Source organism: Raphanus sativus, chromosome 8 (genome assembly GCF_000801105.2).
Source record: "Raphanus sativus cultivar WK10039 chromosome 8, ASM80110v3, whole genome shotgun sequence".
In the NCBI taxonomy this organism is placed as follows: domain Eukaryota; kingdom Viridiplantae; phylum Streptophyta; class Magnoliopsida; order Brassicales; family Brassicaceae; genus Raphanus; species Raphanus sativus.
In genome coordinates, this window is record NC_079518.1 from 11,491,560 (window position 1) to 11,517,518 (window position 25,959).

At 28.4% G+C, this 25,959-nt stretch overlaps 2 protein-coding genes across 2 annotated transcripts; both read left to right on the forward strand.

Annotated features, from left to right (window-relative positions):
- The first annotated feature begins 260 nt into the window (after positions 1-260).
- LOC108820482 (molybdenum cofactor sulfurase) lies at positions 261-2,311 on the forward strand. Its single transcript, XM_056992415.1, has one exon. The coding sequence runs from the start codon at positions 431-433 to the stop codon at positions 2,126-2,128; it is 1,698 nt and encodes a 565-aa protein (XP_056848395.1). The 5' UTR covers positions 261-430; the 3' UTR covers positions 2,129-2,311.
- A 2,281-nt stretch (positions 2,312-4,592) lies between these two features.
- LOC108819964 (uncharacterized) lies at positions 4,593-5,526 on the forward strand. Its single transcript, XM_056992843.1, has 3 exons — positions 4,593-4,671; positions 4,859-4,896; positions 5,053-5,526. The coding sequence occupies exons 1-3, from the start codon at positions 4,593-4,595 to the stop codon at positions 5,524-5,526; spliced, it is 591 nt and encodes a 196-aa protein (XP_056848823.1).
- The last annotated feature ends 20,433 nt before the right edge of the window (positions 5,527-25,959 follow it).

Consider the following 25,959-nt stretch of genomic DNA (forward strand, 5'->3'; position numbering starts at 1 on the left):
ACAAACTATTATGAGAATAATAAATTGGAATTTTTAAAAAAACACACAATAATATTTTCATTCTAAAAAATGGATATTTATATAAAATCATACTTTTTAATCAAACACTCAACAAACCAAACAAAATACACTAATATAAAATTCAACAAATATGAAAGCCACTAAATTTTTATTTACCATTTCATCTTTCCAAACATACATCCGCGCGGACGCGCGGGTCCAAAATCTAGTATTAGATTAGGACATTATTACTTTCTATTTATTTTATCTCATTGACTTCAACAAACTCACAACAAGTCGCACACCTCTTTTAACAAAGCAGAGGAAGCAACAGGAGAGAGAGAGAGAGAGAGAGAGAGAGAGAGAGAGAGAGAGAGAGAGAGAGAGAGAGAGAGAGAGAGAGAGAGAGAGAGAGAGAGACAGAAAAGAGATGGGTTCACAGTTCATACAAGAAGCTTCAGAAGCTTGCTTCAATGGCTGCTGTTCATCGCCATTCTCAACACAATCCGTAACTAAGAAACAAGAAGAAGAAGAAGACCACGAGTTCTCATTAATCACAACAGGAGCTTCTTTCCTGACAAGAGACATTAAGTTCACAAGCCAAGAATCTCTCCCTTCTCTCCACACATCTTTCTACGATCTCATCACAGCTTTTCCAGATTACTTGCAGACCAACCAAGCAGATCATCTCCGATCTACAGAGTATCAAAACCTCTCGTATTCATCTAGCCACGTTCTGTTGAACCACACCGTTCAACAACAGCCCTTGTTCTCTTATTCCCAATCCATATCAGGTTCGGACCAATCCCTCTTTACCTTGTCTTGCAAGCAAGTGAGCTCCGGCGAAGAATTGTTGTTGTTTGCAACAGAAGAATCTCGGTTTCAGACAAGAATGAGGAGAAGAATCACGAGTTTTATGAATCTTGAGGAGTCTGAATATCACATGATTCTAACTCAAGACCGTTCCTCTGCTTTCAAGATTCTAGCGGAACTCTACTGTTTCAAAACATGTCCGAATCTTCTCACAGTCTACAACTACGAGGACGAAGCAGTCGAGGAGATGATAAGAATCTCAGAGAAGAAGGGTGTCAAGCCCAAAGCAGCGGAGTTTTCATGGCCGAGCACTGAGATTGTGTCGGAGAAGCTGAAGAGGAACATCACGAGGAACAAGAGAAGAAGAGACAAAAGAGGACTCTTTGTGTTCCCGCTTCAGTCTCTTGTCACGGGAGCTTCGTATTCTTACTCGTGGATGAGTTTAGCTCACGAAAACGAGTGGCACGTGTTGCTAGACACCTCTGCTTTAAGCTCTAAAGACATGGAGACGTTAGGGCTTTCTCTGTTCCGACCAGACTTTCTCATCTGTTCTTTTACAGAGGTTTTAAGACAAGAAGATTCTCCCGGTTTTGGTTGCTTGTTCGTCAAAAAATCTAGCTCTCAAGCTTTGTCAGAAGCACCAGAACTCATCACGAACCCGGCGAATCTGACGGTCGTGAAAGCAGAGCCAGCTTGGAAAACAGAAAATGACGAAAATACCCTTGGAAGAGGCTCTTTGGACCACAGGGAGGACCACACGTCTGCCAATGATATAGTTGAAGTAGTAGAAGAAGACGATAATGCCATTATTGAGTTTCGAGGGTTAGACCACGCAGACTCACTGGGTCTGGTACTGATCAGTAGAAGGCTAAAGTCTCTGACTTTATGGCTGGTTCGAGCCTTGACGTGTCTAAAACACCCAGGCTCTCACCAACCAGAGATGCATCTTGTCAAAATCTGTGGGCCTAAGACCAGACCGAAACGTGGACCGTCGGTTTGTTTTAACGTTTTTGATTGGCAAGGCGAAAAGGTTGATCCTGTGGTAGTGGAGAGGCTTGCGGAGAGGGAGAAGATCGGTTTGAGATGTGCTTATTTGCAAAAGATTAGTAAGATCGGGAAGGACAAGAAGAGAAATGATGAGAAACAGAACCTGAGTTTGAGAGTCTCTGTTGTGTGTGTTAGGTTAGGGTTTATGACAAATTTTGATGATGTTTTTAGGGTTTGGGGGTTTGTTTCTAGGTTCTTGGATGCTGATTTTGTTGAGAAGGAGAAGTGGAGGAAGAAAGCTCTTGAGAAAAATAAAGGATGTGATTAGTAAAACAGTTTGAAAATCTGAATCTTAATGGTTCAGTTCCACGAGTTTCAGGTTTGGTTCGGTTAGGTTAAATTGTGGTTCGATTAGGTATTCAATTTTTTTGGTCGGTGCTGTTTGGTATATAGGCAACTTGGTTTCGGTTTGCTTTGAGAAAAACTGAAATCAAACACACGTATTAATTTATATGAGAAAAAGATTAAGATAGCACAAACCCAAGTTTTGGTCACAAAAATAGCATCACAAAGAAGAAAATGACCAAAACAAATTTTATTGAAGGGTAAATATGCATTTATAACCCTTAGATTAATTAATCTAAGACTTAGGGTTTATAGTTAATGGGTGAGGTTTTAGCAATTTGGTTTGCTGTGTTCCACAATAGTATTCTTGTTAGTAGGTATTCCAGAAGTTTTACAGATTTGAGAGCATTATTAGTGTCATTGGTTTATGTGTTTTGCTAAACTGATATAGTTGCACATACGCATTAATGAAAATTTTCAAACTGATTTTGCGATTTTTCAAAAATTAGGTTGATGATAACAGGTATAGTACTAGTAGTATGTAACACTGCAACATAATAAAACCATAATTCAATTATGCAAGTATAATAGAATTACAGTATCATTAAGCAAAAAGAACTTGAATGAAAAATAACAAAAACATACATAATTAATTGGTAACAAAATAATAGTTATGCATTGCTCGCAAACCGTTTGATAAGTCGTGCGACATAAAACAAGCAAGCTACAAGAGCCAAGATGATGATGAGCCCCGCAAAAACAAAGACGACGTTTAGGAAACCTGAATCCATTTTCTTCTTTTTATTTGTTCACCACTTTTTAGTTTTTCTAAGTTTTCTTCTCTTTTTCTTTTAGCCTACCCAATCAATTTTATACATGTATTGTTGATACTGAATTTACATTTTTGTGGGTAAATCAGAGAATTTTGGAAAGTCTAGATTTTATTATTAAGAATAGTAAAAATTGGAAATATTTTGTTAGAAAACAAAGTAAATGGAAAGTGTTTTCTGTTTTGACTCTTAGGTCCAAGACTTTATATCTATACAAAGTTTTATATCCTAAAATGTAGATATACATAATATACAATCATATCCAATCATAACTAAGGTAGATATGTACATATCTCAATATCTTCCCTCAAATTGGAGAGTGTAGGTTTTAAACTCTCAACTTGATAAGAAACACTGCAAACTCTTTTTTACCAAGTGCATTCGTCAAATATCAGCAAGTTGCATCTTTGTTGATACATGTTTTGTTGTAACAAACCCTCTCACGATCTCACCTTTTATGAAATAATAATTAATTTCACAAGCTTTGTCATTTCATGGAAAATGGGATTAATTTTCATATTAGTCGCTGAAATGTAGTCACTAGATTATTCAACCAAATCAACTCCTGAACTGTACCCGACATTTCTTTTTATTCTGCTTCCATCGACGAGTTAGAGACTTTCTCTTGTTGAATATCTTCCAAGAAACCCACCTACCTGAATAAATCAGGCCGTTAAAGATTTATGTGTATTGAACATGCTTCCCTGTCCACATCACACCAATCAGACAAAGTCAAATTAAGGCTGCCATGCCTTAAGTAATAATATTCTCTGTCATGGGTTCCATTTTAGAAAATTTATCACATGAGTGGCTGCATCTCAATGCTCCATATTTGGATATTGCATAAATTAGAAAAGAGTATGAATTTCCTACGACAACTCAGGTCTCGTTACTCTCACATAAATCAATCTTAATGAAACTTTGATATTGAAAGATGTATATTTTGTATCAGTTCATAAATTAAGTATTACATGAAGGTAGTACATATGTGTTTCGTGAAGATGGGCTGGGTTGGAGTTCGTGTTTTGTGATGTCGGTGGACTTGTTAAGCTTGGAGAAGTGTAATATATATATTGATAAGTTTACAATAAGTGTAAATGATATTACCTGAAGATAAAAAGGCATAGGAGTTATTCCTAAAAAGAAAAAAGGAAAGTTTCTTTGGAAGAATTTGGAAATTAGGGAGCAAGTTCTAGTTATATATATATGGAGAACATGCATGTATGAAGAGAGTTGTCTCTGTAAAAAGAAGAAAAGCAGAGAGATCTTTGTTTGGTGTTTGGTGATCGAATCTTTGGTGTCACTCCTGTGCATTAGGTGATGACGTAGTCGTTGATGTACTTCCAAAATGTTGAAAAATTGATGCCTAGACTAAGAGGGAGTTTAGCTCGGGTTTAGGTGATTCTTATAAATCAAAGTCTAAACTCTACGATGAATTTAAGCTTAGGAGTGGGGTAATAATAAATGATTCTTGTAAAAAAGATTGGTGTAAGATTTTTTTTTTCTACTGAATTCTAAAAGAAAAAAATTATGTCTTGTTTATTTTTGTATTTTTACTCTGACCTCACTGCACTTACAGATATCTAGTAGGTTTTGAAATCGTCGCACCTTCAACAAATGCAAGTTGGTTATTCTGCTCGGAGGCTTCAGACACTTGTTTCTTGGCTGCTGTTCATCACCATTCTCAACACAATCTGTAACTAAGAAACAAGAAGAAGAAGCCCACGAGTTTTCACTAATCACAACACGAGCTTCTTTCCTAACAAGAGACATCAATTTCACAAGCCAAGAATCTCTCCCTTCTCTCCATACATCTTTCTACGATCTTTTAAAACACACCGGTCAGCAACAGCCCTTGTTCTCCTATTCCCAATCTATATCAGTTTCTGACCAATCCCTCTTTATCTTGTCTCACAAGCAAGTGAGCTCTGCGAAGAATTGTTGTTGTTTGCAATCGAAGAATCTTGGTTTCAGACAAGAATGAGGAGAATAATCGCGAGTTTTGTGAATCTTTAAGAATCTGAGTATCACATGATTCTAACTCAAGAAAAAAAAAAAAAAAAAAAAAAAACTCAAGAGTCAAGACCGTTCCTCTACTTTCAAAATTCTAGCAGAACTTTACTGTTTTAAAACGTGTCCGAATCTTCTCACAGTCTACAACTACGAGGACGAAGCAGTCGAGGAGATGATCAGAATCTCAGAGAAGAAGGGTGTAAAGCCCAAAGCAGCGGAGTTTTCATGGCCGAGCACTGAGATTGTGTCGGAGAAGCTGAAGAGGAACATCACGAGGAGTAAGAGAAGAAGAGACAAAAGAGGACTCTTTGTGTTTCCGCTTCAGTCTCTTGTCACGGGAGCTTCGTATTCTTACTCGTGGATGAGTTTAGGGCTTTCTCTGTTCCGACCAGACTTTCTCATCTGTTCTTTTACAGAGGTTTTAGGACAAGAAGATTCTCCCGGTTTTGGTTGCTTGTTCTTCAAAAAATCTAGCTCTCAAGCTTTGTCAGAAGCACCAGAACTCATCACAATAATCAATCGAATCTCACGGTCGTGAAAGCAGAGCTAGCTAGGAAAACAGAAAATGACGAAAAAATTCTTGGAAGAGGCTCTTTGGATCACAGGGAGGACCACATTGATATAGTTGAAGTAATAGAAGAAGAAGACGATAAAGCCATTATTGAGTTTACTTTTTTTTGACAAAGATTTTATTATTGAGTTTACTGATCAGTAGAAGGCTAAAGTCTCTGACTTTATGGTTGGTTCGAGCCTTGACGTGTCTGAAACACCCAGGCTCTCACCAACCAGAGATTCGTCTGGTCAAAATCTGTGGGCCTAAGACCAGACCTAAGCGTGGACCGTCGGTCTCGTTCAACGTTTTTGACTAGCAAGGCGAGAAGGTCGAGACCCTTTGGTTGTGGAGAGAAAAATCGAAATCAAACACACGTATTAATTATTTTAAGGCTTCTAGTAATTTGTGTTGCAGTGTTCAGCAATAGTAGTATTCCTGTTCGCAGGTATTCCAGAAATTTTGCAGATTTGAGAGCATCATTAGTGTTACTGGTTTATCTATTTATGTATTTTAATGAAGGATTTTTAACTAAAAAACCCTCAACTAAGTTTGTTTTAGGTAAAAACCCCCAGACTAAGTATTTAACGACGTAACCCCCAAATTAATTTTATTTAATGAATTAAACCTTCTCAGATCATAATTACCGATACTACTGGTAAATCTTTACTTTAGGGGTTTTTATGATAAGTTAAAGGGTTTTACCATTAAAAATGAAAACTAAAAAAATCCAAAATATAATAACATTATAAAAATTAGTAACTTTAATTTGCAAAATTAGCATTTAAAAAAAAATTATATAGATATATAAGTTTGATTTTTAAAAAAAATCAACATTATATATATATCTTATTAAAGTAGAAGTACTTTAAACTTTTGTTTGGTAATAGGGATATGAATCTTTAAAAAAATTAAATTTTGTTTGGTAACAAAGATAGTAGAGAATTTTATCTTTTCCTTATTTAAATGATAGATTTATGTATTTAATGTATTTTCCTAATTTAAATAATAGATTTCTTTAATAGAATGAATCTTAACCAAAATAAATTTCCTTATAGATTTTTTTTAACATTAAATATTTTTAATATTTATTAATAAAAATAATAAAATAAAAATCACACATCAAAATAAATTTATATATCATATAAATAAAATATAAAATATTTTATTTATAAATTGTTAGTGTAACTTATAAATATTAGATTGTTATATGATACAGTATGATATAATAGCCGATTAAAATCACATAATATAATTATTTAAAGTAATAAATAAAATTTTTGTTTTAAAATGTTATATTAACAATTATGTAATACATATTAATTTACGCACATATATATATATATATATATATATATATATATATATATATATATATTATCATTAGAACAAAGAAAAAAATTGAAGTGAAAGCAAATATTTATACGGCCACGGGTCAAACTATAGAAATAAACAACAATGGCGTAAGATTTTTTTTAAACAAATTTATTTTAATTTAAATCTATACTATTAAAGCAGAATCCTAATAGGATTCTGCCCTTAATTTTCTTTGATATTTGCAACAATGCCATTGCCTTTTTATGCTTAAGATAATTAATTAAATTGACAAAGATTAAATCGTTTTGCATCATTTTTCATTTTCAGTTTATATATCATTTACCTACTTCCTATATTCTCTCCACTCTTAAGTTATGAAATCATTGACCCTATATTAAGTTAGGAAATCCTAAACCCTATAATATAGTAATTCTTTTCAAAGATAATACTAACTATAAAAATATCATATAACACTATGAACGGTTGGGGATATATAGTTAGCTAAGTATATTATAAACAACACTATAAATGTGTTATGTATTTCAACATATTATAATTTCATTTTAAAAATATTTCGTTCAAGACTGAATATGATTTTTTTGTAACTTCCCAATTTTCATTACAAAATATTTGTATAGATAATTTCAAAAGTGGTTTTTGATTAATTCACGAGTTGTAAACTTGGACAACATACAATATCTTTTAATGCACAGTTTGTTAATAGAGTAATATATACCAAAAATTTCCATACAAGCAAAATAAAGGATATCTATGTTACAATATAGGAGAAACACAATATATAGACACTATGAATAATCTGGGAGCTGTAAGTTAATTTTTAGCTGTTAACTTGGGCAACAATCTCAATTTCATTTGAAACAAGATAAAAAAAATATAAAATATATGTTTCCAAAATAATTTCAGCAATTTTCTCATCATTAGAATTAATTAAATAAAACTAAAGTTTTCTGAGTCATTCCATCTAGAATATTTATCAAGTAAAAATGAGTTAAAATTAAGTTTTTGATTTCTATTATAAGTGAACAAACTGAGTTAATAATTTTATCAACAAAAGTAATTTCGCGCTTTTAAAGCGTGGATCAAAATCTAATATAAAAATAATATAATTTTGACCATATTTTTAGAAACTATCAAATTTTCAAACATTCGATTTCCAAATCAACAAAAGATTTTTTTCAGAATCTTATCTACAATTAAAAAAAATCGAGAAAAATACGTATCTTGATAATAGTTAGTATCCCAATGCAATTAAAGATTTTAAACTTCTACATATCTATGACTATCTTACATTGAGTTTAAATCTATTCTATTAGTTCTCCAGCATGACCAATTGATATGAAGTTGTGTCCATTTAAAAAAAATGATTTTTATATATAACTGCTTATACATGTCTATATAACACAATATCTTTATATAATTTTTAACTGTCCACGGTTACAAAAACGATTGATATATATAACTAACAATTTATATAACTGCTTATACCCCATGATGCTGTTTGTGATCTTCAAAACCGTTTTTGTGCTAAACGGTGGTTGTCCGTATCAGTGACCACCATATAGTTTTTTTCTTCTGAGTTTTGATTGTTGAAAATTGGATATTAGATGACAGATTTATGAACATGAGGCACAAACGGAAAAAAAGAGATTTCAATAATTTTGTTAAATATGGTCGTTGATTTTCATGGAAGAAGTTGCAAACGAGTGTGACTCAAATAAATTGGGGAAGACAAAGACTAATTTACAGTTGCACTCTTCGTTAAAAGATAAAAGAAAAAATAAATATAACAACTTATTTTATATAACTGGATATAATATAATGATCAAATACTACTAAATTTTAAACATGTCCAATTGATATTAGTTGAATTTAACTAAAAAATAAAATATATATAACTGTTTATATGTCAATATAAATATAACTGTTTAACCTTTAATTTTATTTTTTAAAAATATGCCAACAATTAACCGGTCAAAAAAACTGTTACTTTTTTAGGAATACACATATAAGAACTAACCGGTCAAAAAATAATTACACAACCCGTTTTAAAAGAGTCTGAACTAATATGTGGCAGTTTGTTAAATGGACGACAGTTAATTGTTTGTTGCTGGTTACAACCTGTATTTTATAAAAATTATATTTTTTAAGAATATAAAACAAAAAATATATCCGTTCTTTTAACAGCGGATCATAAGTTTGATCAAACTATTTGAAATATCGATTTGTGGGTGCGGGTTATGAGTATGTTATGCGGAGTGAGTGTGGATTAGTGAATTTTGGATCGCGGCTACCCGTCGACCCGTAAAGTATTTTAAAAAAAAATTAAAAAGTAATTTTTTAAAAATACAGGAGTTTAAAATAATAATTTAAAATTTAAATCATGTATAAATTTTTTATTTTAAATATATTTTATAATATTTAAATTAAATAATCATTTTTAAAATATATATATAACCCAAAGATAACCACAAAATTAAGCGGAGCGGGTGCGGATACAAAATTATTTATTTTTGGATTGTGCGGGTCAGAATTTTTACCTAAACAAAACTGAAAACCCACGGGTTGGCGGGTCAATGGGGCGAGTTCAACCCGCAATCTAGCCTTAACCGTGCTATACCGGATCAATTTTTAAATTGCTATTATTTAATAAAATATATTTTGATTAAGATTTATATACAAATATGATTACAAAAATACAAATATAATCACAAAGAAAACAAAAATATAAAAAAGTTGAATTTAAAAAAAAACAAAATATATACCTGCCCTTTAAGGACGGATCAAAATCTAGTATACCTTAAAGTCTCAAAATCCAAAAATAAAATAATATAAAACATATAAATTTAAATAATGTAAGAGTAAATATCTAAACTTAAAAAGATTTCATTCTCTAAATATCTTGCGTGGAATTTAAATATACTTTAAATTCTCAGAATCCATGACATATTATTCTAAATTTAAAAATATTTAATTCTATGACTATCTTGGGTCGAGTTTAAAAATACCTTGAATTCTCAAAATCCAAAAATAAAATTATATAAAACACATAAACTTAAATAAGGTATGAGTAAATATCTAAAACTAAAATTGGATTTATTTGGAAATTTTGGTGGAGAAAAAAATCTTTAGATATTTCCGGTGTTTTGAGCATTTTAGGATACCCGAAATATTTCCTTCGAGTTGGGTTCGAATCTGGGTCTTCCTATATTAAAATTTTATATCCAATCATGTATTAATCAATTTTGATATGGGTTCGGTATTACTTTTTGGATCGGGTTCGATATGATTTTTTGGAACCGGATCAAACTATAGAAATATGTTTATAATGGATCAAACTATAGAAATAAACAACAATGGCGTAAGATTTTATTTTTAACAAATTTATTTTAATTTGAAATATGTTTATATATTTTATTTATTTATAAATTATTATTTTTTATTAATAATGCTAAGATTTTGGAATTGGAAAAAATTATGACTCATCTCTATATTATTCTAATTAGGAATTTAAAATTTATATCAAAATATTTTTTTAAACTTTTAATTTTTATTATAACTACAAATGTTAATTTTCAATCTAAATTTATGTTTAAATATTACAAATATATCATTTATAAATAAAAAACTAAAAACATAAAATAAATACCGGCCCGGTTGGGCGGGTCAAGATGTAGTGTATAAATTAAAAATGTAAAAACCGAAAAAATATAAAAGGAATATTTAAAGCTTTACCTGTATTAAAATTATCTAATTTTTTTAAAAATGTAAAATACAAGTAAATATAATAAAAAATTATATCTTATCTAGGAACTTTAATTTTCAAAATTATCATTTTTAAAAATTTCTATAAACATATGAGTCTGTTTTTTTTTAAATCAACATTATATATGTATGAATAAAAAAATGTATAATTAAAGTTATACATATATAATGTTTATTTTTTTTAAAAACAAATCAGACTCATATATTTATAGAAATTATTAAAAATGCTAATTTGAAAATTAAAGTTACTAGATAATATATAATGTTTGGTATATTTTCTTGTCTTTTACATTTTTAATTTTTTAGATAATTTTTGTTACAAGTCAAGCTTTAGATATTTTTTTCTATTTTTGGATTTTTACATTTTTAATTTATACATATATAGTGTTGATTTAAAAAAAAATCAGACTCACATATCTATATAAATTAAAAATGCTAATTTTTAAAATTAAAGTTACTAATTTTTAGACAATGTTATTATATTTTGGATTTTTTTTATTTTTTATTTTAATGATAACCCCCCCCAAACTATGTTTACTTAATGTAAAAACCCATAAACTAAAGATTTACCAGTAGTACCGGTAATTATGACCTGAGAGAGTTTAATTCATTAAATAAAATTAATTTGAGGGTTATTTCGTTAAATACTTAGTTTGAGGGTTTTTATCCAAAACAAACTTAGCTGAGGGGTTTTAGTGTTAAAAATCCTTTAGTGAATTTAAAAATTTTGGTCAAAACTTGTATTGCACATTCGCCATTAATTGTATTGCATGTTGGTGTTGCATATACTTTTCAGAAAAAAGTTATTTAACATGATGATTAGATGATTCGTTAAATAATAATAATAATAAAAAGGCATGCACATGAACTTGTGTCTTCCGTGCAGCTTAGTTAGAGCTCATTGAATTATGGTGCGATCGTCCACAGTTTCATTTATTTTTACAGCACAAAGTTTACATCAATCAAGTTTTAATAATTTTTTTCAAAAATCATAGCTCTTGAAATAATTTACATATGTATAACTATTTTGTAAAACTAAATATCCACATCAATTTTAGGGGTCTTTCCATAAAGTTCTACAGTAATAAAACGAAAAGACACAATAAAAAGTCTGCATAATTTTTTTCTACAGCTAAATTTTTTAAAAGTTACAGACATTACCAATCAGTTCCTTAGTTATTTGTCTAGTTATATCAAAACCGACTGTATGCTTTTCTTGTTTCTTTTCTATAAAAATTGAACAACCTAGTGGATCTAACTCATCCTACGAAAGATATCGGAACCAAAAAACCAGAGAGAAAAAAATAGAGCATATTGCGAGAAGTCGCTGTTAAAAGTGCAAGCTGTAATTATACGTATCAAAATCCCATGTAATATTTACCTAAAAATGTATACATTAATGAAAAGGTTCAAACTGATTTTTCGATTTCTCAAAAGTTATGTTGATGATAATATATAATAGGTAATAGGTATAGTACTAGTAGTATGTAACACTGCAACATAATAAAACAATAATTCTATTATGAAAATATAATAGAACTACAATATGATTAAGCAAAAAAACTTGATTTAAAACTAACAAAAAGAACATAATTAATTGGTAACAAAATAATAGTTATGCACCGGTGGGAGATCTACCGCTTGGAAAATGTTTGACAATTTGTGGGGCGCAGAACAAGCAAGCTACAAGAGCCGAGATGATGACGAGCGCCACAAAGACGATGGGTAGGATGAAACTTATATCCATTTTCTTCTTATTCTTCGTTCACCAAACTTTTTAGTCTTTCTAAGTTTTCTTCTCTTTTTCTTTCAGCTTACCAATCAATTATACGTATATATTTATACATGTATTGGTGATACTGTTCTGGGTAAGTCAAATTTTTTTGGAAAGTCTATATTTCTAATTAAGAACTAGTAAAAATTGGAAATGTTTTGTCAGAAAATAAAGTAAATGGAAAGTGTTTTCTGTATTGATTCTTAGGTCCAAGACCTTATATTTATACAAAGGTTTCTATCCTAAAATATAGATACACAGAATATACGATCATATCCAATCATAACTAATGTAGATCTGTATAATAAAACCATAATTCACATACAAATATAAATAGAGTTACAATATCATTAAGCAAAACAATACTTGATTGAAAACTAAGACATAATTAATTGGTAATAAAATAATAATTATGCATCGTTCGCAGACTGTTTGATAAGTCGTGAGGCGTAAAACAAGCAAGCTACAAGAGTGGAGATGATGCTTAGGATGAAACGCAAATCTATTTTCTTTATTCACCAAACTTTTCAGTCTTTCTAAGTTTTTTTCTCTTCTTTTTTTTAGCCTACAAATCAATTATATATATATATATATTTATACATATATTCTTGATACTGAATTTACATGTGGGTAAATCAGAGAATTTTGGAAAGTCTAAATTTCTTTACAAAGAACTAGTAAAAACTGGAAATGCTTTGTCAGAAAACAGTATATGGAAAATGTTTTCTTTTTTGATTCTTTGGTTCAAAACATTACATTTATACAATTGTTTCTATCCTAAAAAGTATATACACAGAATATACAATCATAACTAATGTATATATATACGTATCTCAACACCCTCCCTCAAGTTGGAGAGTATAGGTTTTGACCACCACTTAATAAAAACACTGCAAACTCTTTCTTACCAAATGCATTCATCAAAATATCAGCAAGTTTCATTTTTGACGGAACATGTCTTATTGTGAAAAAACCTCTCACAATCTTATATTTTAAAAAATGATAGTTAATTCCATATCACAACAATGGTGGAGCCAGCATAGTATCATAATGGTCATATGACTCATGTAAACTTTTCGTAAGAAAAAAAAAGTTTCTTATATTATGTAAAAAAATATTTATATTATGTAAAAAAATAAAAAATTCTATGGACACAGTATTAGGAGGGTTATTGGGAGATGAATTTGTACAGAGTTTGTGAATTTAAATAGTTGATAATTTTATAATTATGTGCACTGTGAAAATATATATACATTAATTTATAAAATTTGATCATAACTTCTTTATAGAATGGTATAGATTTTCATGAATTTGGATTACCAAAAAAATTTCATAGGCAAATTTGTTGTATAAATATATAAAGAGTAATAAAGAAATAATATTAAAAACAAAAAAATTATTTTCTATAATTTCGATTATATGTTTTCAAATTCGAATTTTATAAAAATAGGATTTTTCAATTTTATTTTCAAATTTCTATTTTTAGATTTTTGTTTTGAAAATTGAAAATGCTTTTTCAAACTATTTTTAAAAACAATATTTTCAAATTTTTGATATTTTTAATTATATTTATATATTCAAAATTATAAAAATAAAAATAAATATAATATATATTCAAAATTAATGTGATATATGGTTTTACGTCTCCATAATTTCTGTTGTCTATAGTCTACGTTATTATGGAGACATATGGTTTTAAACTTCAGACTTATCTTCCTTCCGTTTTATTTTAGTTGTCATTATAGAATAAAATATTCGTTTCAAAATTAGTATTGTTTTATGATTTCAATGTAAAATTTGTTAATTTTATATATTATTTTATTTTCATTAGTTAACTGTGTTTAGGTTTATAAGGAACGATGTTTTTATTTAGAAAAATATAAGAAATTAATTTTTTTTAATCTGTATATACAAATCTAAAACGACAAGTAAAATAAAACAGATGGAGTAAAAATGATAGTATTATTATTTCTTTTGATATAATTATCAACTAGATTTTGACCCGTGCTTTTCAATTTTTTTCAAAAAATATTTAGTTGATTTTAAACTACTACTATTTTTTGTTTGGCATTATAACTATTCATTTTAATGTCTTTACTGTTCATTATTTTCAAAGTGTGATATTTATTCAAAAAAATTAAAGATGATATGTATGTTTTTAATAGTAAAGATGTTCAATATTAAAAATATATATTTTAATTACTGAAATGTATTAACCAATGATTTGAAAACCGGACTGGACTATACAGTCGAACCGACGGACTGTGACTCGTTCTTCTAACCGATTACAGGTTGCCCTAAAACCGGATTTGAGTTAAACCGGAATCCGGTCGAAAAACCAGTCAAACTCGTTAAAACCTGTGACCTAATTCGATATTAAAACCCTGTTTTCTCAAATTAAAGTTTAAAAATAAATAAAACTACAAAGTTTTAGGATTTTATCAAACGTTCATATTGTTTTCTAATACCTATCTAAATAAATAAGCTTTTATCATATGTTTTGAATTTTCATTTTGTTTTCATATCAGTTTTCGAATATAACATTGATATAAACTTATATCAAAACTATTTTATATTTATACTTATAAATAGTTACTTAATTTAAAATTAAATTAAAATTAAATGGTTAAACAGATTAAACTGGCCCGATTATCCGGTCCGACCATTGACCCAGCTACGATGCTGAGTCAACATCCCGTCCAGTTTTCAAAATATTTATATTAACACACGAACTGTCAATTTTAAATTAAAAATAAATTTTCATTACATATATTTATATCATAGTTATAACTATCAGTTTACATTATTACAAAAAAAAATTATTTTTATTATTTATATAGTTTTCAATTTCAGATATTAAATTTTTGAAAATATTTCATAACTAGATTCAAGAAATACATGCATAACATATCACTTAATAAGTACAATGAATATTATAAATGTATACATCAAAATGGTTTGTATTATGTTCAATTATTTATGTAGCATCCAAAAAGTATCACTGATATTAATCTGTTTGTTATGATTATTTCCTTAAGTATTTTTTTCTGTATTATGTGAATAATAATAAAATATGTATATAGAATATTGTTAAGTTTGTTACGACATCTCTTCAACAACATGAAAATTATGAGTTAATGTATGGGAATTACTTTACCTTAAATATAGGTTGAATTATGTACTGTTAGTCTATTTAATAGGTCCAATAATTTTTTGTTGGTAGATTTTTTAAGATTCCATTTTAATAGTATAGATTACTCTACACAAAAAGTAACTCTATACATATGTACCATATAATAGTTATAGTGTTTAATCACCATTAGAGAAACAAAAAAGATCTTCAAAATGAAATTTATAGTTTTACTTTCATTATGTGCTCTTGGATTACATAGGAAGATTCTGAAGGTGAAAAACAGAACTTTGGTTACACTCAGAAAAAGAAGAAAAACAGAACTTTGGTAAACTTAATTATGTGATAAATAATAATGCATCCGTACAATTAGGGGTGTCAAAATGGATCAAATTGGTCAACCCAACCCATAAACCAAATGGGTTGATTATTAATGGGTCATGGGTCAATCCAACCCATTTATTAAATGCATTGGGTTGATCCATGACCCATTAAATTAAATGGGTCAAATGGATTAATGGATGACCCATGAACCCAACATCTTTATAAAGAATCATTTTTAAGTTAAGACCAAATTGATCGAATTGAGACATAAGTTAAGACCAAGTTAATCGAATTGAAAATTTTATTTTTCTGGTTTTTGCGAGAAATTGCATTTTTGGATCTTGGCGTGAAATTGCGTTTCTCCGGTTTTGACGGGAAATTGCGTTTTTCGGTTTTGCCGGGAAATTGTGTGTTTTCCGGTTTTGGCGGGAAATTGCGTTTTTCGATTTTGACGGGAAATTGCGTTTTCCGGTTTTGGCAGGAAATTGCATTTTCCAGTTTTGACAGGAAATCACGTTTTTCTGGTTTTGGCGGAAAATCGTGTTTTTCCGGTTTTGACGGAAAATCGCGTTTTCTGGTTTTTGCGGGAAATTGCGTTTTTCCGATTTTGATGGGAAATTGCGTTTTCCGGTTTTGGCGGGAAATTGTGTTTTCTGGTTTTGGCGGGAAATTGCGTTTTTCCGAATTTGACGGAAAATTGTGTTTTCCGGTTTTGACGGAAAATTGTGTTTTCCGGTTTTGACGGGAAATTGCGTTTTCTGGTTTTGCAGAAAATTGCGTTTTCCGATTTTTATGGGAAATTGCGTTATCTGATTTTGGTGGGAAATTGCGTTTTTCCGGTTTTGACGGGAAACTGTGTTTGTCGGTTTCGGCAGGAAATTGGGTTTTTCTGATTTTGACGGGAAATTGCGTTTTCTGGTTTTGGCGGGAAATTGCGTTTTCCGGCTTTGGCGGGAAATTGCGTTTTTCTAGTTTTGATGGGAAATTGCGTTTTCCGGTTTTGGCGGGAATTGCGTTTTCCGGGTTTGGCGGGAAATTGTGTTTTTCCCGGTTTTGGCGGGAAATTTCGTTTGCCGGTTTTGGAGGGAAATTGCGTTTTTCCGATTTTTGGCGGGAAATTGTTATTTTTACGATTTTGATGAAAATTTGCATTTTCGATTTTGACGGGAAATTAAGTTTTTCCGATTTTTGTGGGAAAATGTGTTTTTTGTGATTTTGGCCATTTTTTAATTAAAAACTAAATGGGTTAGAGTTGACCCAACCCAATAGATCTATTTAACTTGTTAACCCATTAACTTGTTAACCCATTAATCTGTTAACCCATCGACCCATTGAATCAAAAATAAACAATTCATTTGGGTTAATGGGTCAGTTTGAGTTGGATCAACCCATAGGTCACGGTACAACCATGTTATTATAACAGCGACCATACTCTCGTCTCAGCGACGCACTAACTAGGCCCAGAACTGATCCAGATATAAAAAAAACTCGGATAAAACATGTGCTTTACGCAGGATGAATTTATATAATAAAAATTAAAACTATATAGTATTAACAAATTAGATATGTATATGTGTTTGAATTTTTTTAATATGCATACAGGTGTGTTTTCTTTATATAATTATTTATGTGTTAGTCTGAACATTTGTAATTGTAATAGTGGACCAAAATCTATTTTGAATTTATGGTGAGCCTCATCGATTTGAGCTTAAAATTTTTATCACCCTATTTATATTTATAAAAATCGTAATGTGGTCATCAAGTGAACTTTTATTACAAAAACATGTTGTACAATTTTATAATATTTTACTTTAACATCATTGAGAACTATTTTAATGGTTTTAGAATCATCAACTTTGTATTGTTTTTAAAATCGAATTACTTTGGCATTAGTGTTCCACATAGTTTTGAAAGGTTTCAACTGGACGACTAAATTAATGCAGCATATTTTCTTGTTTTAAGTAGTTAGCTGAATATCTGTATTATTTAATTTGAATATTTATTAAATAAAAATAAATATTAATACAATTTTATGATTATTTGTATCTTGTTAAAACAAAACAAATTAAGCAACTCATCACAAAATTTTCAAAGCGGGATTTTAAATTTCTAATAATTTATGGTTGTTTAGAAAATCAAAATATAACATATAAGAAAAATCTAATTTTTAATTATATGATTAATGTGATTGTCTAATATCTTTTAATAATATAAAATTAAACAAAAAGAGCTAAGATACAAAAATTGTTATCAAATATTTATAATTCATAATCATTAATCGTCATATATATGTTAATCTTATTAGGTAATTCTGTAGCTTTTATTTAAGAAAAGTGTGAGAATATTCTTTTGTATACTATTTATCGATTTTATAGTTACTCTAATAAAAAATATAACATAAATTAAGATGGACCAACCTATTTTTCTAAAAATTCTGAAATTCATTCTCATGGTGACACGTAACTACAAAATAATGTTGTAATGTTTCTCAATTAATATATAAGGGATGTTAAACCATTGATCATTATTTTTTAACATAATAATTTTTAACAGTTTTAGTAATTTATTTTCGGTTTTTTAAATTCAAAATATAACATATAAGAAAAATCTAAATTTTAAATTTATAACTAATTTGATTGTTTAATTTATTTTAATAATATAAAATTATACAAAAATGATGGAGAATATATAAATTGTTGTTGAATCTTATTTATTAGAATCATTAATTGTCATATATATATATATATATATATATATATATATATATATATATATATTAGTCATATTGGGTAATTCCGTAGTTTTTATTTAAGGATATGAAAACAATTTATAGAAATTATATTCAATCGATTTTTAAATTAACTGTGAGTGCGACACGTGACGAAATTAGTGTGAATGCATTAAAGTCAATGCTTCTCCTTTAATATGTCTCCTATATATTAAAAGAGATGCATTAGTAATTAATGCATTCACACTGTATTTTCTGAATTTGCTAACGTGTCGCCTTCACAATCATTTAACATTTAATGCGTTTACACACTAAGTTTTTTAACTACACTCGACAATTTAATGTGTTCGCATTCTATTTTTTCAATAAACTCTTTTGGTTCATACATTTTTAATATTTGTAATAGTGACTTGAAATTATTTAAAATTATCTTTGTACAACTACTGAATAATAGCATTTTAAAAAAAAAAATCATTAAGATTATCATCAATTAAAATGCTTGAGTGAGAATGTTTTAGAAATTGAAAATTTCATATCTAACTTGGTTTCTTGAAAAGAGACATGTGACATATACGGTGATGAGTAGGGTCCAACTATACTCCAAGTGTATAGATTGTTTCAAAATGTTATCTTTGGCAACTGTGATATCAAATAACGTCTACACAACTCATGAAGGTCTCTTTCAAAGCTCTTCTCAAATCTATGAAGATAATACTTTACTGTTAGATTCTTTATAGGAACATGACAAGATTGAGAGGAGAAGACATGTTGGTGAGAATGATGATGATGATGATGATGATGATGGATTATAACTCTAAACCATGTTTTATGGTCGTGTCCATGGATGGCTGATGGTCTGAGCGAGAGTGACTACAAGGGATTTCGTTGGGGAGCTGATTGCACCGAGAGTTTTCTAAAACAATCGATGTTAAAAGTAAGTGGTTAACTTCTAATGATGTTTTCGTATGTGATTATTTAAATTTAATGTGTTTTGTTTACCGTTTTAGATGTTCATAAGATCACATGAAGGACCTGATGCAAGATCAGATCGAGAAGACATGGGAAACATGCTATGCGGGTACTCACATTAACACTAATCAAAATTTACATTATTAAACTCAATAAAAACCAATTTCTATGAGTATAAATATACAACTTTTTATATTATGTCTAAGTTCAAACAACAAAAATAATAATAATAGATTATCTTATATAAAATACAAAATCTTAAAATGTCACCAACATTGTTTGTACAAACAATGCAAATAATACTTGATGTCCTTTTTCTTAAACTATTATTTATATTTTATTTGATTTTGCAAGCATTTAGAAACTTAAAAATGAAACCATTGGTTTGACATAAGAACTGTCGAAAATTCATATAACATGAAACCAAACAAATATAATAGTTTTAGGTTTATCACCGAAAAATTTAAAACTTCGATCACTTCAACCGAACAGAACAAAATAAATATGGAATTAGAATGGTATTTATATTTTAGGAGGTTAAAAAAAAAATAACGTAATACCGAACGAATATCCAGATTAAACAGATATAATGTTTTTTATCCTAAAAAGTGGGGCTGAGCAAAATATCTGGAACTGACGAACCGAGCCGAAACCGAACCGAAATTCAGGGTTCCGAACTTGATCAGACACAGGGTAAATAACCGAATGGTTCCTAAACTGATGTATCCGAAGAACCGGTACTCAACCCGATCCGAACCGAGAACCGAATGAGTATCCGAAAATTTCTGAAATGTAAATATATATTTAAAAATATTATTTATAATTATATTATAATTATTTTAAAAATTAAAATCAAAATTATATATTAAATATATTAATTATTTTCTGTATTTTCAGATAAAATATGATAGTTTGTATAGAAATACTCAAAAAACCGTGTCCAATGAGTAAATTTTTTTTTTGGTACATTTGGATAGTTTGGATACAAAATACCCGAACCGAATCGGGTAATATGGTTAATTTGAGTATGAACCAGTTTCAGATATATTAGTTATTCAGTTATTTTAAGGTTTTTTTTCATCAAAACCGAACCCACTCGAGCCAGGGAGGACTCAACTCGAACCCGACTCGGAATTTTGTAATACCCAAACGAGACTTAATTTTCAAACCTGAGAAATCCGATATCTGAAAGAAAAACGACGGATACCTGAATACTCATGCCTATTAAAAAGATAACAAAATCAATAATCTCATCCCGTGTAAGGAACGAGTTATTACCTAGTAAGGGATTAAATGCGTTTGGATCCTGATCCAGATTCACCGAATCCATAATTTTAATATTCGAATCCAGATCTATGCTTTTAGGATATCTGAGTTTCGGATATCCGTCCAAATATTGTATTATCAAAAAATACCAGGATTCGGATTCGGATTCACAAAAATATATAAAAACTATTTTTTATTTTTTTAATATTCTAAAGTTCTAAAAAATAATTTATAAATTAGATATTTTAGACTAATTATGTATAAATATTAATAGATCAACTATAATTATTAATTAAATTTAAATTTAATATATTAAAAACGGATATTAAGATTTAAAAATCAAGATATCCTGATCCGGGCATTCTATATATCTTATTTTTAGAATAGATCCGGATCTCAGATAATAAGTCCCAGTCTTAATATCAACCCACCAACTAAAGAATATTTCCTCCTATTTTTAAAAAATATCATTTATATTGGCTAAGAAAACAATTAAATTGCGTTTATGTTTTTGTTAGTTATAAATATTTGACCAAAATATTTAAAATAAATAAAATTATTTATAAAATTGACACAATTTATAATTAATATTAAATTGAGAGTAAGTAATATTTACATTATAATTTTAAAATAATATTTTGTATAATAAGAAAAATATTAAAATAATACTCCTTCTATTTTATAATAGATACAGTTTGGGTTCTTTGAAAATATATTAAGAAAATTTCTTTTCTAAAAAATATTTATTAAAAGTTTAATTTAAAATTAATTTATTTATTTATAAACAAAATTGTTAAAATGCAATTGGTTACACTGTTTTGGTAAAGTTAAAATTATTTAGATATATGAAAACATCATAATAAAACAAAAAAGTCAATCTATATTGAAACTAAGATATAGTACTTATTCTGTTTTATAATGAGTGTCACTTTAGATTTGTCATACATATTGAAAAGAGAAATTGCCAAAAATACCATTTTCATAGTACCACTTTTCATGTTTACACTAACCACTTTTACCACTACTTTTAATGAAGGGTTTAGATTTGAACGTTTAGGATTTAGGATTTAGATTTTATGTTTTAGGGTTTAGATTTGATGTTTTAGGGTTTAGGGTATAAAGTTTAGGGTTTAGAGTTGAGGATTTAGGGTTTATAATTGAAGTTTCAGGGTTTAGGGTTTAGGATATTGAATTTAGGGTATATAGTTTAGGGTTTAGGGTTTAGAGTTGAAGATTTAGGGTTTAGGGTTTAGAATTGGGGGTTTAGGATTTAGAATTTTGGATTAAAATTTTGAAAAGCATATAAAAATAAAGATATAAGAGTCTTTAACATTTTAATAAATAAAGTATTTTTGAAAATGTGTACTTAGTGGTGGTAAAGATGAATAATGGTACCTTAAAAGTGGTATTTTTGAAAATTTCCCTATTGAAAAATCATTTAATTTTGCATATTTCTATATAAAACATCATTATCAGTACAACTACTTATATTTTAACTAATAAAAAAATAAATTGGATAATAAAACCAATAAATTTTGCATTAAAATACTAAAACAATTCTTATTTTGCAACGAAAAATTTCTGTATAACGACACTTAATATCAACAAAAGGAATAATTTTTAAGGAACAAAGAGAATATCACGCAGCAGCCAAGCCTCTTTGTTTGGTGCGCTTCGTAGCCATTGCTATCGCTTTTACTTTATTCGTTTTCTATGGTTTTAATAATTGTAACTAATATGTATAAGCAAGTGGTTATCCACTATTGGGTGCTTTTCATTATACTAATGATATATTTAAATAACATTTGCGTTTTGCTAATCTTTTCATATCTCGGTACAGGTGTCGCACGCTACAAGGACCACTTCTTTTTCACCTATTAAGCTTAGTAATTTGTGCGTCTGTGGTTTGTTCTCGCCAGTACAATGCTTGTTGAAATGCCTTTCCTTACTTAAACAAACAAGAAACCTATGTGTATCAACTTTTGCAGATGATCATTATGAAAATACATCCTTTGGCCATAAACAAACAAATACGGTACTCCCTCTGTTTCTAAAAGATCTATGTTTTAGAAAAAAAAATTTGTTTTAAAAAGATACATTTTTCATATTTTCAATGCAATATTTGTCAACTAATAATGAAAAATGTGAAATTCAAAAATATTAATTGCATTTGTGAAGTTTTATTGGTTTAAAAATATAGGAAATATAAAATTATAGAAAACTATGCATTTATAGCTAAGTTTTAATATGTTTTATTAAAAATTGTGAAAATTCTATAAAATAGATCTTTTAGAAACAGAGGGAATATATAAGTAGTAGTTACATCGGATGATTTGATTTCCAAATTCAACCAAGGGATCAATTATACATGGCAACTTGGACCACTGCTCGATCTATAAATTGTTGTGCTTCAACTTAGTTATATAAACCTAAAATTGGATTTTCGAGTTAATCCCATTTGAGTTTTTGATGTTTAGGAGCTAAGACCGTTTGCGATAAAGATCGATCCGAAAAAACGTGAAAACTTTATATTTTACTTCAATAAATATCATTCTTGCCACCGGAGCTATTTTTATTGACATATTGTTGTAATATTCTTGATTCAAACTTAGTAAATCAAAGATGAAAGTTATAAATGTAATTTATATTTGATCATTACAAAAAACACATTCTAAATTCGACAAATATGTCTTTTTCATTTATGTTTTTCAAAATACAGTGTGTAGAACTTTTGAGTGCATTTAGCATAAACTTTCTCTCTTATATACATAGTTTCAATTTACATTTAGCATAACACTCTTGTTAAAGAAAAAAATATTTATATTAATTTTAAATTTGAAAAACAAAAAATTGAAATTGATGCTTATTGTTGAACATCAATGTCTATACTATAATTTTTTGTCATAAACAGACTCTACAAACCAGAATAAGGATTCCTTGTCTATATGATACCAAAACAATAAGCATCAATTCTTAACCACCAGAATATCACAACCAAATTTATGTCAACCTTTACCCTTTTTCTACACCAAATTTATATCAATCTTCTTTGTTTTCTTTATTGCATGAGAGTCAAAATGTTAATACAATACATAAAGCTACAATAAATTTGATACAAAGTCTCGCGTGGTTGCATGGGTCGAGTTTTAGTTCTTATTAAATGTTAATAACCCCCAAAATTTCAAATATGTCTCAATATGTCCCAGATATACATTAACAGATAAACCAATCCACATCATAGCATGTGCTTAAACAAGTGTTTTTAGTAACGTTAGGATGTTTCATGTGCCACATACAACCGCTTTTATAAACATATTATTTTATAAAGTGAAAAGTTAAATTATATTTTTTTTCAAAATATTTTTATTTTTTTACTATAAATTCATAAAATAAAATTAAAATATATATTTCTATATAACTTATTATTTTTAGTTTTTATAGAAAATAATTTCATTTATATTATATTTTATTTATTATTATATTTATTTTTAATATGTGTATTATGTTTACATTTAAGTGATATAAAGTAATTTATTAATTAAATCAATGAATCGATTAGTTCAATGAACATATTTTATGGTGATTATACACGAATAAATTTGATAGTTTGGAAATTTAATTAGCTTTTTTCATACCGATTAATGAATTAAGATATAATTAAAAACACTTAGTTAACAAATATATTACAATTAGATTTGATAAAAATAAATATTTACATTTTTTTATTTTTTTCAGTTCTAAGCTAACGTGAATAAGTTTATATATTCATAATGATGTAATTATTTTAAAATTTTCATTATATAAAAGAGTTACTCTTACATTTCAAGATATTATCATAATGTAAAAATTCATAAATGAAATTTAGCATGTAATAGTAAGACCTAAGCCATGTCATATTTTTGTTTTTAAAGAATGAATGTGATAGTGATACATAAGCAAGTTTTTAAAAAATCAGTTCAAAAATACTTTATTTGTTCAGAAAATTGTGTTTCACAAAGATAGGTTTCATGTTTTTCTATGCAGAAATTGTGAACTTCAAAAAATTAATTGAGTTTATAGTATATTACTATTTTAAAATAATAATTTTGAATAATCATGTATTAATATTAGTGATTTAATCTGTTTTTAATATGTGTAAAAACATTAAAAGAAATCTATCTTTAAGGAATGATAGTAGTGTTTAGGGGATTTTTTAATACTTTTACTCATCTTGGGTAAATTACAGGATTGTATATAGCAAACACGAAAGTATATAGCATACACGAACGGCTAGGACTCATAATTAAAAGAGTTATTGGTAAGTAAATTCTCATTAACTTTGGAAAATTTGAGATTTCATTCTTAGTGGTTGTTTGATTTCAAAAAAAATCTTAATATAATCTATTGTTATTAGTTTAAAATTTTTCAAAATCCATTCAAATTCCTTGTTATTCAAATGTTTTGTTATTATTGATTCTTTAGTTCTAACTAAATCTAGTGTTATTTGGAAATGAATTCTATTCATTTTTACTCATAAGACTCAATGTGATAATTATACCAAAGATCTATTCCACAGTAAATCTAAATTATATATCTAAAACAATAATTCATTAAATTTTATATACCTTTAAATTTTTGAATTAATTTATTGCACTGACTACTTTGCATTCATGACTGTTTCAGTTACTTTTTGTCTTAAAGTTTTACCCATTTAGTTCAAAGATTTTAATAATCTTTAATCTGGGTTTTCTTTTTCTACGGAGACTGGAAGGTGCGTGCGAGGTTAAATTATTGAGCACATCTTGTCCGAGAGGAGCTGGCAACCGACAGAGATGCTGGTTGTCCACCGATGGACCGGTAAAACCCACTTTGACGGACACCGGATCTAGAGGTTGTCGTTAACATTGACTCGTGTCAAAATCTCCTTCAGACTTTCTATTATATCAGCTTCACTTCTTATATGCTTTAATCCTACAGGCTGAGGAGATGGTAAATCTGCAGTTACACCAACAGTATCATGATATACTTATCAAAAAAAAAAGTATCATGAATTCATGAAACCCCAAATATATTTATACTAGGTAATAACCCGTGCCTTGCACGGAATGAGATTATTGATTTTGTTATCTTTTTAATAGGCATGAGTATTAA

Excerpts from the sequence above, each read along its gene's own strand:
- LOC108820482 (XM_056992415.1), top strand. The coding sequence starts at position 431 with ATGGGTTCACAGTTCATACAAGAAGCTTCAGAAGCTTGCTTCAATGGC.
- LOC108819964 (XM_056992843.1), top strand. The coding sequence starts at position 4,593 with ATGCAAGTTGGTTATTCTGCTCGGAGGCTTCAGACACTTGTTTCTTGG. Across the intron at positions 4,672-4,858 it reads CACCATTCTCAACACAATCT|TTTCTGACCAATCCCTCTTT; the intron begins GTAACTAAGAAA and ends AATCTATATCAG. Across the intron at positions 4,897-5,052 it reads TTATCTTGTCTCACAAGCAA|AGTCAAGACCGTTCCTCTAC; the intron begins GTGAGCTCTGCG and ends AAAAAACTCAAG.